The sequence below is a fragment of the Petromyzon marinus genome, chromosome 37, assembly GCF_048934315.1.
Source record: "Petromyzon marinus isolate PM22_M1 ecotype Great Lakes invasive population chromosome 37, UKy_Petmar_22M1.pri1.0, whole genome shotgun sequence".
Taxonomy (NCBI): Eukaryota; Metazoa; Chordata; class Hyperoartia; order Petromyzontiformes; family Petromyzontidae; genus Petromyzon; species Petromyzon marinus.
The window spans coordinates 21139640-21154692 of record NC_133703.1 but is presented as its reverse complement, the minus strand read 5'-3'; the positions used below and the strand labels follow the sequence as shown (position 1 = coordinate 21154692).

General features: G+C 46.9%; 1 protein-coding gene across 3 annotated transcripts in view; it reads left to right on the top strand.

Annotated features, from left to right (window-relative positions):
- The first annotated feature begins 1071 nt into the window (after positions 1–1071).
- Positions 1072–15053, top strand: part of TEX47 (testis expressed 47) — a 30200-nt gene continuing 16218 nt past the window's right edge. For all 3 annotated transcript variants that reach the window (XM_032967165.2, XM_032967168.2, XM_032967166.2), the window contains exons 1-4: positions 1072–1219; positions 7850–7922; positions 13526–13629; positions 14929–14993. In XM_032967165.2, the coding sequence (XP_032823056.1) occupies positions 1124–1219; positions 7850–7922; positions 13526–13629; positions 14929–14993 (338 nt within the window). In that variant the 5' untranslated portion in view covers positions 1072–1123. The remainder of the gene's footprint in view (positions 1220–7849; positions 7923–13525; positions 13630–14928; positions 14994–15053) is intronic.

The window sequence follows — 15053 nt, the reverse complement described above, 5'->3', positions numbered from 1 at the left end:
CGGACATACAATACCCTGGTGTCTACAAACTAAGTTGCCTCTGTGGTAGTAGTTACATTGGAGAAACCAAACGCCATATCTCGGACCGCATTCGTGAACATAAAGCAGACCTTAAACACGGTAGGACCAACACCTCGGCCGTAGCAGATCATTGTTCTAATTCAGTAGGCTCACATGCCATTGACTTTTCCAAGACGGAGGTTCTTTGTAAGCCATCTGGCTTCCATGAGAGATTCGTTCATGAGGCTATCCACATATACAAACACAGAGACAATTTCAACCGAGAAGATGGATTCTATCTTAGCAATCATTGGAAAGATTTGATAAATCATTTCAGTTCTTGATTGATTGTTCACGCTTACAGTGCCTTTCAGACAGCATACATAAAAACAAATTTCGTCTCCCCCCTCCTCTTTTCAAAAAATAGATGGACTAGTCCTGGCAAACTGCCATCGTTGCGCGTGACGCAAACGTTATTTTTATATATATAAATAAATATGCCGTTTTCAAAATAAATTTATGCAAACCGACACACCTGATGATGACCGTTTGAGTTATGGTCGAAACGTCGTGAGAATTTTTTATTGTTTTATATATATTTTGTTGTTTCTCTTCAACGTGACTTTACCGAAAAAACTAAGAATATGAATTACTGCAGTCACGAAAGCTTTAAATCAAAATTTAGGTTATATATTATTATTTTATTGTTTTCCCTTCAACGTGACTTTAGCGAAAGAACCAAGAATATGAATATAGGTTTTATATATATTATTATTTTATTGTTTTCCCTTCAACGTGACTTTACCGAAAGAACCAAGAATATGAATATAGGTTTTATATATATTATTATTTTATTGTTTTCCCTTCTACGTGACTTTACCGAAAGAACCAAGAATATGAATAGGTTGTATATATATTTTATTATTTTATTGTTTTCCCTTCAACGTGACTTTACCGAAAGAACCAAGAATAAGAAGCAAGAATAAGAACCAAGAATAAGAACCAAGAATAAGAATATAGAATATGAATAAAGGTTTGTAACCGTTAAGGGCCGGCGCGGTTGCCATGGTCGCCGCCGCGTCGTCGCCATGACAACGACGCGGCGGCCCCGTCACGCTGCGCAATGGCGGAGGAGGAGGTGGAGGTGGCGCGTGAGGGCGAGCCCCGAGCGGCGACTTTGTTGACGGTTCTTCAAGAGCGACTGAGACCATTGAACCAGGTCCGTGAAGGTCAACTCGAACTGTACAGGATACACACACACACATACACCCGGTCGATCGGATCGCACGAACACACCACGCACACGCGCGCGCGTACGCCCCCTGCTCGCCCTTGTCCGCCACCGCACACGCAAACTTCGCCCTTGCTACGCATCGACGACGCGAGTCGCCGTTCTCTCTTCTCTTTCTCGTCGCGGCCCCGGGTAGTTCCAGTGCCGGATGATCCGAGTAGCACAAGTAGCTACTACATGTAGTAGTAGCCACTATATATCCTAATTTCGATCGGATCATTGGGGTTTATTAGTAATACATCGGCATTTTGCGACCCCCCCCCACTGCCAATGTGTAGCATATTATTACGTGCCAGGGACTCTATGAGATGGTAGGACAATTGTCTGAGTCCATAATTGGCAATAAGTAACGGCAAAGCAGTTATAAGTGACTCAGAATTGTGCGCCATCGCCACAAACGCGTCAAATAAAAAGCAAGGGACAAGTCCTTACTTTCTAACAACTCCTCTATCATATTCTTAGTTTTTTTCGGTAAAGTCACGTTGAAGAGAAACAACAAAATAACAAAATATATATAATGCAAACCGACACACCTGATGATGACCGTTTGAGTTATGGTCGAAACGTCGTGAGAATGTTTTATTGTTTTATATATATTTTGTTATTTTGTTGTTTCTCTTCAACGTGACTTTACCGAAAAAACTAAGAATATGAATTACTGCAGTCACGAAAGCTTTAAATCAAAACTCCTCTATCATTTTTAGTATTCACCATCACAGTGCATTTCGGCCTCTAGAAATACTGAGTGTTTTTTTACCGAATTCGCATACCTGTAAACCTCCTTATCAGTGCCCTTACCTTATTACAGACCAATTCAGACCTTATTGGTCACCCCGTGCCCCTTGTGAATCTTGACGTTCATCCTACAAAGTCTCATCACAAGGGAGAGAAACACAAACACAGTTTTTTGCCCGTATTAAAACGGCTGTACGTCGTAAGGACCTCAAAACTTAATTTCCCTGTACAACAATACGGGTAAACCGTATAGGTTGACATTTTTGGTGTCAACCCCTGACCTAGGCTTATTGAGAAATGTCCCGGTTTGATATGTGGGAAAAGTGGCAACCCCAGCACTCTCTCACCCACTCATCCACTTCATGCATCCACTGATTCACTCACCTTCTCAATCATCCACCACGAACGGTTGCCACTCGTCCGGGATTGACCCGGATAGCTGGTCATTGATCTTATCTGTGGACGGTATTTGAAACTCAGGTCACCGCGTCCATTATTCTTTTTTTACTCTGCTCGTTTAAACAGGAAAGCCTCACTGAGTCTCATTGCTCTCTTTCTGGTGAGTCATTCAGGTATTAGCAGGAGGGGACAACGATTATTGCTCTATAATCCCAATTCAGTAACCTGCGGCTATTTTTTTTACTTAGCAAATTTGAACCATGACTCCGACATACAAAGGCCCCTACTCTTGCGAACGGCGCCATTATGATAATTAATTTTCGATTTAAAGCTTTCGTGACTGCAAGGATTCATCTTCTTTGGTTCTTTCGGTAAAGTCACGTAGAATGAGAATAAAATAATAAATTAATAAAATAACACAATTAAATTCTCACGACGTTTCGGCCACAACGCTGGAGCGCTGTCCTCCAGACAGTCTCGTCCCTTCACCTGATGAAGGCCACTTGTGTTGTGGCCGAAACGTCGTGAGAATTATATTGTGTTATTTTATTAATTTATTATTTTATTCTCATTCTACGTGACTTTACCGAAAGAACCAAAGAAGATGATCATTAATGTCCACTGTGAAACAGACGGCTCCTATACTGCACCAGATATATATTCTCTGGTCACCTAATAAAGCCGCAGTATTAATCAGGGCGGCCGCTGGAATAAAAACTGTGAGCCTCTGTGAACCAGCGGCCAACGCGCTACCTCTGTTCTATGTGACCACCCACATCTGCGGTGCGCTAACCACGGCGCCACCGCTCTACCCCTCAACGCTGTTCTGCATTTGGAGAAAATGGACCAAAATTGCCTTTCTCTAAACATGGCCGGTGATGATTATCAAGCCCTATTAATCCACCGGGCTATCTTGAATCGCCATTGAACAACGTGTTTACTCTGGGGAGGTAAACACACATCAGCGGGAGGGAAAGAAAACGAAGAGTAGGAAAAACAAACTATGCACGTGAGTCACGTACTCCACGTGCATAATGACCGTGCCGTTCTCTCCGATGTGCGTGACCGACGTTTCGCTCGTCTTCCGAGGTCTGCTACGAGATAGGGGGCACGTTCAGGGTGATGGGAGGGGGGGTGCTTCCCACCCAACACGTGCAGCAAAACGTCGGACATCACGCCGAACACAACTTTGGTACAAGCCAAAATAACACATGGATGGGTTAGTTGCATGGACTGCAAAAACAGCCAACACATACGCAGTGATAATGCCCTTACCCAGGAATCGGGATCAGAATATGTATTTATACTGGAGGAATCGATGAGCTATAAAAGCTCTCTTTCACAGACGTCCAGTATTTCACAGATGTCCAGGAAAGCCTCATGGAGTCCTGCGACTTTTCCCCAGATGGCTCCTGCTGCTGCTACCCCTGTAAACGTGGAACGTTGGGTCAACGTCGGGCCCAACGTTCCAACCACATGCCAAGGTCGGGCCCAACGTTGCACGTTTCGTGGCACATTTGCATGTTTTCCCAATTACGTGAATTGTAGTTTGGTTTCACGTGGCAGGAAACGGGAGCGCTTGGGAGAAAACCCACCGCACACAACACGCACTGAAAGTTCCGCACAGATCTATTCAATAATTTTCTCTATTAACATCTGCCCATATTACAGTCCAAGCCAACAATACCTGTTCTAATCAGGCGAGATCTCCCTTGGAAGTAATTAAGCAGGCTCAACTTTTGCTTGTGTTCCAAAGTATGGCAAGGCATAGAGCGCATTCAGGATTATCTGGGCGCAGGCCAAATATAATAATTGAGCGGTTAGTTAATAAAGGCTAAAGAAGGGAGGCGATGGGACTATTAGTACTGGTTTATACGCATGCCAGACCATCTGTGACAGCAAATATCCACACAAAGACAAAGTTTCCCCCTATAGCCTTAACATACTGTTGGGGTAATTGCTGTGAGCGAGCACCTATGAACGCCGGAATGGCACACAAGAGGATGGTGTAGCCAGCACTACATATGACCACCTTTTTCTCCACAGTGGTGATGTTTAGATTTCGCACCAGATACTCATTTGAGGCTTAGTCGATCTAGGGGGAGGCCCAGGACCGGTTCAGATAATCGCCACTGATGTTGGGCGTAAGCATGAATCGAATTCGGGTCCCCTGGTTTTGTAGCGCATTGCACTAACCGCTGCACATACACACTACATATAGTTGGTTTAACACGTAGGCATAAGATGTTTTTGAATTAGATCGCGTACATATAAATGTGTCGTTAAACCTGCCACCACCGTACACATCTAATTAAAGTTTGTCACGTAAACAAAGGGTGCTAATTAGTTACTACTTCAGCACACCGGTGTCACGTTTTGTTTACGTGACAAACCTTACTAATTGACTGTGTCGGGTGGTGGCGGGTTTAACGATACATTTATATTCAGGCGATCTAACCCAAAAAAACCTCTTTGGGACACTACAAATATACACAACACACCTGCACAATCAAGAGCACACCAGCAGGCACTCGAGGTAGTACGCTCTTCTGTGTGATCGTTGTGCCGCATGAAAGCGCAGCTCAACCCACACAAATCCCTGCCAAGCGGTCACTATGTACAACAGACACACACACAGGTGGTGGCGGCGGCCTTTGTTTGCACGGTTAACAAAACAAAAAAAAACGGGGGCTGCCTGGTCCCCAACTCAGTCAGGTCTCATTACACGAAAGTCGGCGACTTGGAATTGGCACGCACGGCAGTCTTAAGTTGAAGTTACACGATCCAACGTTCCCTCCAATTCCCTACCGCATCCCGACTAGGCGATAGGGTTTTTTGTCGTTGTTTTAATCCGCATTGCTCCATTCATCTTAAGGGTGCAACACCCGTGCGAATAAAGTTGCGCGTGGGTCGGGCAACTCGAAGCAACTTCGTTGGGAGTCAACAAACCCTCATTGAAGAGTTGGTGGTCGGCTGTACAGTTGGAAGCGACTTCAGTTCTGCAGACACGCACGCTTACAAGAAGGACTTTACAAAAACGAGCCTTCCTCCTGCTGATCATCATCATCATCCTGCTCCTCCACTGTCACCGTCCGTCACACGCCGGCCACCCCCATGGCTCACAAGCCGACGAAGCCGCCGCCGCGGGACCACCACGCCGCCCCTGTGGCCCCAGCGGCGCTCAGGGGTAACCTGTTCGAGCGACTACTGGAACGGCGTGCCCTCCGGGCTCAAGGCAACGAGGCGGTGTGCGAGCAGCCCGCCCCAACAACACCACCACCACCACCGCTGCCGCCGCCACTACCACCGCCCGCTTTGTAAAACTTCTCTATAGTTCAGCTTTAGTTCTCTGCTCATTGGCAGAGAACGAAAGATCTTTGGCTCGGTTTACCTCCTTGTCACTCTTCTAAGGCTACCGCCACGTCTACTCTGCGTTTATTCACCCGTTTTGAGGAAGTGGGTCTGCCAGACTTGCTCTCTGTCACCTCGATCGAAGTCGACCACCGCACTGCCCTTCTCTTCCTGCCTCTTCCTCTCGTGCTGCTCGACATTGGAGTTCCCTTCCCATCGTCTCTTTTTCGCCAGTTCTTATAGCAACCTCGCTCGATTCAAGGAACGTATCAACACTTGTCTCTTGCAACTTCAAGAGTGCCGTTTGTTGTTGCCCACGTGGCATTTTAGGGAACTGTGCTCAGCAACTGTGATATAAGACATATAAAAAAACTCCTTCGATCCTGTCCGATCTTGAGCCTCCTCCTTCATTTCACTGTACATCCCCCTTCCTTCAAGTCGTTAAACGGCCTCAAACTTTCTCTGCCTATGGCCTCCTTCTCAACCGCCTCCCTTACAGACTGTCCTTCGTTGAGCTTCCTCCTCAGACAATTGCGTCCAGTCCACATATTCAGCCTTTTTTTCATTCTAAATTAAGCATCTCTCCTCCCCAACCTGCTCTCCATCTCTAACACCGCGACGGGTTTCAATTTTTCGCTAAGCGTTCGCCGTGGAACGTCGTGACGTGTAGCCACAATCGTAAGGAGAGGTATGTGTGTGTGTGGTGTGATGTCTTGGGTGTGTAATTATTTTCCCAAGTCGTTAACCCAGCTGAAATGATGCCCTGGTACCACAATACGAGTACTGAGAGTCGCGCGTGTCTTTTCGGCTGAGTGTTGTCAGTAGCACTTAGATTTCAAAATCACCTTTGGAATGCGCCCAATCTCGACGGATCTTGGAAGCAAGTAGGGTTTAAGCCTAGTTATCACTCGGCTGTGAGATGTTCCTGGGAATGCTAGGTGTTGTAAGTTTAGGGTGGTCATGTGCAACAATGTGATTTTGAATCTGTGGAAAGCTTATAAAAGTGCTACCTTCTCATATGTGCGTGCGTGTGTGCGTTGCGCTGTGAACCCGGCGATCCGAGTTCCATTTCCACTCACGACCAACACCAGTGACGATTACCTGAACCGGTTCTAGACCTCCCCTAGGTCGACTGACTTCAAATAGCACCTGGTTCGGTATGTGTAAACATCACCACTGGGGAGAGAAAGACAGTCAGGCATGGTGCTGGCCACCCCTCCCCCCCCCCGTGTGCCATTCCAACTTTAATAGGTGCTCGCTAACTGCACTTGCCCCAACAGTCTGTTTAACGCTATACGGGTGATCTTTATCTACGTAATTGTCTCGGGGTACTCCTCCCACACAACGTCAAACACTCATTGGTGGGATTGGACAAACTTTACGATGTGGCTGGACCCTCCTGAAAAAAGACTTGGGAGTCCTTAAGGATTTCCTGCACACATATACTGGAATACATTCAATGTATTGTACAGCTATAGTACATTATCGTCTTATGATTCGGAAATAATAGTTAAACACTTTCACTCGTGATGGATTCATCTGGCTTTGTTCACATAAAGAAGACCATTTATTTACACGTTATACTGCCACGCTTTTTCTTAAAAGCCATAATCTACGGCCGACAATTCCCGATAAGCGTAACAAGTGGCGCCACAGTGGCAAGATGTTCACTACCTCACTTGGTATGCAGGAGGTCGTGGGTTCGATCCGAACCATGACGCCTGCACATTTAGAAACATACGTTTAGAGTGTTTGGCTGTTATACGTTTCCACGTGATAAGCCGCTTCGTTGAGCTATTATTTGTGGCCAAGTCACTACTGAAAAATAGCTATATAGCTCATTGGGCCTTACCTGGTAAAATAAAAATAGTTTTCAGTTTTAAGTGGCTTTTGGAATCAAATTTTTAATACTTTAATGGCCATTATTTGAAACAGATGTGCAATTCAAATGCCAGTGTAATTGCAGGGCCCACACACATTTTTTCACAAAGCTTCGTCTGCGTGTCCGTGTTTTAATCGTAGGTCATCATCGTGATTTTTCTTTTTGTATCTTCACCCTGTTTGCTTTGGCAGAAGTCGCTGCTGCACCGCTTGATATATGTGGGGCAGCTCCACCCAGACCTGGCGGACAAGCGCGAGCTTGCAGGTACACGCAGCGCCCTGCTCACGGTGGGCAGGCAGCAAGTGGCCGATGAATCCGGCGGTTCTCAACTCCGGGGGGGAGGGGGTGGGGAGGAAAGCCGGGGGGCGCGCAGGCTACGGTATGGATATCGTGCAGGAGATATGTATGTATGTTGAACTTCTTTCGCACGGTACGTAGCTAACCGTGCTATTTGTAGGTGCGCGGGGGGGGGTTAACGTCCGTTATGATGACAAAACTAGTACACATTGTGACGCGAATGCCTCGCGAACACCACATGCAAATACACAACATGACACAAATTCCGACCACAAAACACTGACACATGACATTGCCCACATGCTTTACTAACACCACATAGATCTGAGGAGTGGAAGTGTGGTCTCTCTCTGTATTGTGACCTTAGTAACCGCTGGAGGGGGCGGAGGGGGGGGGGGAAAGGGGGACCAGTGGCCTTGATTGAGAGGCCGCAATACTAAATATGTTGAGAACCACTGGATTACGTAAGTGCGTATATATGTTGAACTTCTTTCGCACCGTACGTAGCCAACCGTCCGAATCAGAGGTGCGGGATTAAACAAAGGTCAAGAGGTCATGATGGCCAGGTGCCACTGATGTTACCTTTGAGATTGCTTCTTTGTGCGGCATCCCGCAGCTGTTGCACAACCCTGCAGCAAATGAAGATGCCACCCGACAGGCAAAGTAGCCCTCGTAGGCACGTGCCTGGGCTGGGTGTCACGAGGTGTGCGGTACGAGTTTGATTCGGAAGTGAAAAGCCACGCGGGAGTGTGCGTGGCACAGTTTGGCGCCAGCTATCACAGAGTGCGGCGGTCGTGTCGCCACGGTTCTCTGCGGTGAGCACGGCGTCTTTACAAACAGCGGTGCTACGCCTCTCGAAATGAAATTAACGACGAGCCGCTTGCGCATTCCGAGATTCAGGGGAAAGGTTAATGTTTTTCTCAGTCTGGCCTGCATAGAGTCGTCGGGACAGTACTACTGGATCATGTACTACTTCCTCCGATTAACACGGTTGGCTACGTATAGTATCAAAGAAGTTCAACATACATCCATCAATTATTAGAGTCAGCCCGAACTTTTTGCTTAAGAAACTGGGAGAATAGAGTCGGTGTACTTTAAACTTGACATGGGCTTAGCCTAAATTTTGATTAAAAGCTTTCGTGACTGCAGTGATTCATATTCTTGGTTCTTTCGGTAAAGTCACGTTGAAGGGATGATGACTGCTTGCAACACAAGCAGTCATCATCAGGTGTGAAAACCAACGTCGTGAGAATTTTATTGTTTTATATGTATTTTATTATTTTCTTGGTTCCCTTCAACGTGACTTTACCGAAAGAACCAAGAATATGGGCTTAGCCTATTTGAACTTAATCTTAAATTAATGCCCGGTCTTATAACACCGGGAATATGGTGACCGTTCAAGTTTCAACACACAGAAAAAAACAACCGCTTGCGAAATTGAACAAAACTTTGGAGACTTAAATTTGCAGTGTTTGTAAAAGAAACACAATTCTCAAAAAGTGCTGCACTTTATGGTCGTCGTTAAACCGCCGTAAACACGCTCCGCCTGGGAGGTGACCTGAAAGAGGGCATAGGCTCACAACTAGTTTCAAGGCATTTTTTTACTAATACGGTAATAGTGATGGCAGTAAATCACTCTCAAATGTTGGATCTTCTATGGAAAATATTTGGCAGCGCTTAAGCAAACACCCAGATGTCCTGTAAAAAAATACATTATGTTCATAAAACTAGATATTGTAAAATTGGAATGAAGACAATTGTGCGCACAAAACATTGTATTAATCCATTGGAAATATGAAATATTAAGAAACAATGCCTTTAGAAATTGTCAGTAAAGGATGTTATGGTTAAACTGCAACTTACAAACCCAATACAACATGAAACCTGAATTCCCTATGGTATCATTACCATGCATTGACCTTAACAGTGAGTGTGCTGTGTGCCTGCCTACGATGCAGACTGTTATTAATATTAATAGGTTGCTTATGTTGGAGTTCGCTAAGGCGGTATTCACTCATGCGGTGGTGTTAATTACAATGTCTGGGACCAGTTTCCAGACATTCATGGCAAGTTTGCGTGCTAATTATTTTGACAGTACATTGCGAAAGCCATGCTTGTACAGTGAGGGAAAAAAGTATTTGATCCCCTGCTGATTTTGTACGTTTGCCCACTGACAAAGAAATGATCAGTCTATAATTTTAATGGTAGGTTTATTTGAACAGTGAGAGACAGAATAACAACAACAAAAATCCAGAAAAACGCATGTCAAAAATTTTATAAATTGATTTGCATTTTAATGAGGGAAATAAGTATTTGACCCCCTCTCAATCATAACGATTTCTGGCTCCCAGGTGTCTTTTATACAGGTAACGAGCTGAGATTAGGAGCACACTCTTAAAGGGAGTGCTCCTAATCTCAGCTTGTTACGTGTATAAAAGACACCTGTCCACAGAAGCAATCAATCAGATTCCAAACTCTCCACCATGGCCAAGACCAAAGAGCTCTTCAAGGATGTCAGGGACAAGATTGTAGACCTACACAAGGCTGGAATGGGCTACAAGACCATTGCCAAGCAGCTTGGTGAGAAGGTGACAACAGTTGGTGCGATTATTCGCAAATGGAAGAAACACAAAAGAACTGTCAATCTCCCTCGGCCTGGGGCTCCATGCAAGATCTCACCTAGTGGAGTTGCAATGATCATGAGAACGGTGAGGAATCAGCCCAGAACTACACGGGAGGATCTTGTCAATGATCTCAAGGCAGCTTGGACCATAGTCACCAAGAAAACAATTGGTAACACACTACGCCGTGAAGGACTGAAATCCTGCAGCGCCCGCAAGGTTCCCCTGCTCAAGAAAGCACATATACATGCCCGTCTGAAGTTTGCCAATGAACATCCGAATGATTCAGAGGACAACTGGGTGAAAATGTTGTGGTCGGATGAGACCAAAATGGAGCTCTTTGGCATCAACTCAACTCGCCGTGTTTGGAGGAGGAGGAATGCTGCCTATGACCCCAAGATCACCATCCCCACCGTCAAACATGGAGGTGGAAACATTATGCTTTGGGGGTGTTTTTCTGCTAAGGGGACAGAACAACTTCACCGCATCAAAGGGACGATGGACGGGGCCATGTACCGTCAAATCTTGTGTGAGAACCTCTTTCCCTCAGCCAGGGCATTGAAAATGGGTCATGGATGGGTATTCCTGCATGACAATGACCCAAAACACACGGCCAAGGCAACAAAGGAGTGGCTCAAGAAGAAGCACATTAAGGTCCTGGAGTGGCCTAGCCAGTCTCCAGACCTTAATCCCATAGAAAATCTGTGGAGGGAGTTGAAGGTTCGAGTTGCCAAACGTCAGCCTCGAAACCTTAATTACTTGGAGAAGATCTGCAAGGAGGAGTGGGACAAAATCCCTCCTGAGATGTGTGCAAACCTGGTGGCCAACTACAAGCAGCGTCTGACCTCTGTGATTGACAACAAGGGTTTTGCCACCAAGTACTAAGTCATGTTTTGCAGAGGGGTCAAATACTTATTTCCCTTATTAAAATGCAAATCAATTTCTAACATTTTTGACATGCGTTTTTCTGAATTTTGTTGTTGTTATTCTGTCTCTCACTATTCAAATAAACCTACCATTAAAATTATAGTCTGATCATTTCTTTGTCATTGGGCAAACGTACAAAATCAGCAGGGGATTAAATACTTTTTTCCCTCACTGTACTTATGAAACATAACATAATAATTCACAGCCCTTTGTCAATCTGCTTTTGGATGAAGCCTCCCTTACACCATTTCAGTCATGGGGATGGTTTGACCATACGACACCACGCTGGTCATCGTGTGTTCGTGAAGGGGGGGCTGCAGGACTTGTTCAGATGTAACTCTCCTCTGGTGTGCGTCGTGGCCTTGAAATCGAACGCCAACGCCGGGTTCACAGTGCAGTGCGCGAACCACTGCACCCACCGCTCCCCCATGCTTAGAATGATCTGTCCTACCAGTTGGAGCTCAGAGTAAAACTTATCTTTGCGCAAAAGAACAACGGAGCGACACCCTCTGTTGACGGCTCTGAGACGGTGGTGGAAATTCCATCGGTAGGCACGTTATCCATAGGGCAGCCACTGCTTATACAATTTTGGGAGGAAATCGCCGACACACCAATGTGAGCGGCCAACACTCTATCCCACACAGAAGGGACGGATAATATTGATCCCAACTTTGCTGCACGGCCTTCTCCCGGTGAGCCAGGGTACATACTGCACGTCCCCGACGTCCACAGGGAGTTCCACAATATTTGTTACTGTTATCTACCAACCCACACTGCTGCTTCCACCGTGCTGGATTGCAGGGCACGTGCAGCAGCACAGCCAACACCGCCCCCCGGGATGATCATAAGGCAGGTTTTTTTTTTTGTGGCATAACCATCTCCGCCCGATTTCAGTCTTTTGGACCACTCGAGGAGCCTCTGGCTGGTATCAAGTTTCAAAGTGGTGAGGATGCAAAATTGATGTCCTTAAATGGTGGCGTAAAACGTTCTCAAGAATTATGTGCTTCAGGCATTCAGTTGTTGCAACAGAACCCATGAGACAAATAAATTAAGAATATAAAACAAGATAAATACCTTGAAAAATAGGATTCGCGTGACATCATACAGTTTGTATGTATCTTATTTCGCACCGTATGTAGCCAACCCTGCGAATCGGAGTTGCGGGCGAAGGACAACAAACTAAACACATATCAGTTCTAAAGAAGTTATTTTTCATCTAAATGATTTAAAAGGAAGCTAGAGCGTTCCAGACGGCCGCAAAAACGCATCTGAAAGCGTGCGATGCAGTGGCCGTCTTTATTCGAGTCTGCGAATGCAGTCTGGGTCGTGCATCGATGCATTCCTCTCCCTGGCTGTTTAACATCCTGTCGACTACGACTGTGCACATGTTTGTTTACATTTTATTACTATTATGATTTGTAAATACATTGTACATGTGCACACCGTGATCGCAGCGTGCTAAATTGTGATAACCCAATACGTCTCCGTGATCTTAAGCCGAACTCTGCACCGAGAGCCTTCGAGAAAGGTAGAATACCTAAACGCAAATGCGCGTTTTGGCCAGATTGAAGCATTTAACTTGCACCGAAGACAAAGAGCCCCCGTATAGCCTGGACAGACTGTCGGAACAAGTGCTGCTAGTGAGCCGGAACAGCACACGATGGGATGGGAGTGGGTTTCCAGCATCACGTCCAGCCGCCTTTGTCTCTGGAGTGGTGATATTTACAGACCACACCAGGTATTAATTTAAGGCTGAGTCAACCTAAGGGAGGCCCAAGAACCGGTTCAGATAATCGGGAATCAAACTTGGGTCGCCCGGTTCGTAGCGCAGCGTGCTAACCGCTACACTTTTTTTACCACCACCACCCACGCCCTCCCCCCCCCCACCACCACTCTGCAAGGTTAACACACCGTGGAACTCGATGACAATTACAATATGCCGAGAGTGATCTCTTTCTATTTTTCTGCGTGTACCGCAATGGCCTCCCTCCCTCCCGTGTGTCTCTCCTGCTCTGGGGCCAGAGTATTACGAGCGGCTGTTTGCTCGACTGCACAAGCACCACCAGGGCGAGGCGGCCTATGGCCTGCTTCTCATCTACCCGACGGCCGTCATCCACACCGTCGAGGTCAGAGCCCCTTGTGGCACCGTGAGAAAAATATTTGTCCTGGGCCGCTCGCGAGGCCGAGAAAATTGTGAGTGGGGGGGGGGGGAGTAGTGAGAGTGCGAGGATGGGGGGCCTCTAGCAAGTGGGTGATGATTCAGCACTACGCTGACTGCCCCGGTGCGGCTCTTTCCTGCAATATTAGAGGAAAACGCAACTCCCCTCCGACCAATGCTCCCCTCTCGCTCCCTCTCGCCCAGGGCATTCCAGCGTTGTCCGTCGCAAAATTGAGCGCCGCGTAAAATGCTTTAAAGTCAGAATTGGCCACGCGGATCGAGCGCTACAGCAATGGCACGGCAATGTTACTACCGTGCGTTTTAAACGCACCGGCCCGATTATGAGAGCACTGCGATGGGGTAACTGATTGTGAATTGAGAGTCGGTTCATTTCCCTTGTTAACAAAGGTTACGTTTGCACAGCCCGGGACACATGGCCTTCGGTGTGCACCTAGAAGATGCGGGCGATGTATTTTGCTGGGTTGCGCCTTCCTTTTAAGGCATAAAACTAGAGGCGTGTAAGCCCCCGGTAGGCTACCGCATCGTTAAGGGAAAAAAAAATTGCTCACCGATGTCTTGTCGTGCCACGGGTTCTTCGGCGCAAGGTCCGACGTTTTGCTCCAAGTGCTGGGAGCTACTTTAAGAAACCGAATGGAGCAGCTCGATTTCACACCGACGGTACGAGCGCTGCTTGCTTGCTTGCTGCTGTTGGTGTTGGCTTTGCCGGTTCAGCAGCAGGTAATAGGCTCGAACGCGGGCTGCTCATTGCTATCGCTGAAGAAGCTCACTGCGCGCGGAGTAAAACGTCGGACGTCTTGCCGAACAACGCACCGTACGACCCAAAGACGCATCGGCGAGCTGTACAGGGCAACCACAATAAAAAAAAAAACTGCTTACGCAATAAGTAAGGTTAACGATTGCTTCTTAAAGCAGGACCCTAAATCGTAACGATTTAATCGACTCGCCGTTGGGCTTAATCGTTCCGCTCTGACACAGCATACAGCTTGCTGCCCCCCCCCCCCCCGCTATTTTATAAGTTGACAGTGATTGACGGCAGCTTCCTGCACTGTCCTCAATGGTCCCATACCAATTTAGGGGGGAATTGTTGGGAGTAGAACATTCGGCGAACAAAACACAGGAAAATGCTGGAGGCGTGTGTGACCGGCCGTGGCCGTGGGCATCCCGGCCCTCTGCTGACCTTGCTGCTCGTTTTTTTGCGTGTTTTGATTTGGTTTTCAAATCGTCCTCTGTCTGTCGAGCGGTGCAGTGTGGGAGCGAGTCCATCTACGCCATCCTCAGGGACCTCAGGGACATGGAGCAGAGAGAGGAGAGGTAGGGGACGGGGCAGCGACGGAGAGAGAGAGTGCACGGCGCGCGGGCATCGACGCGGCG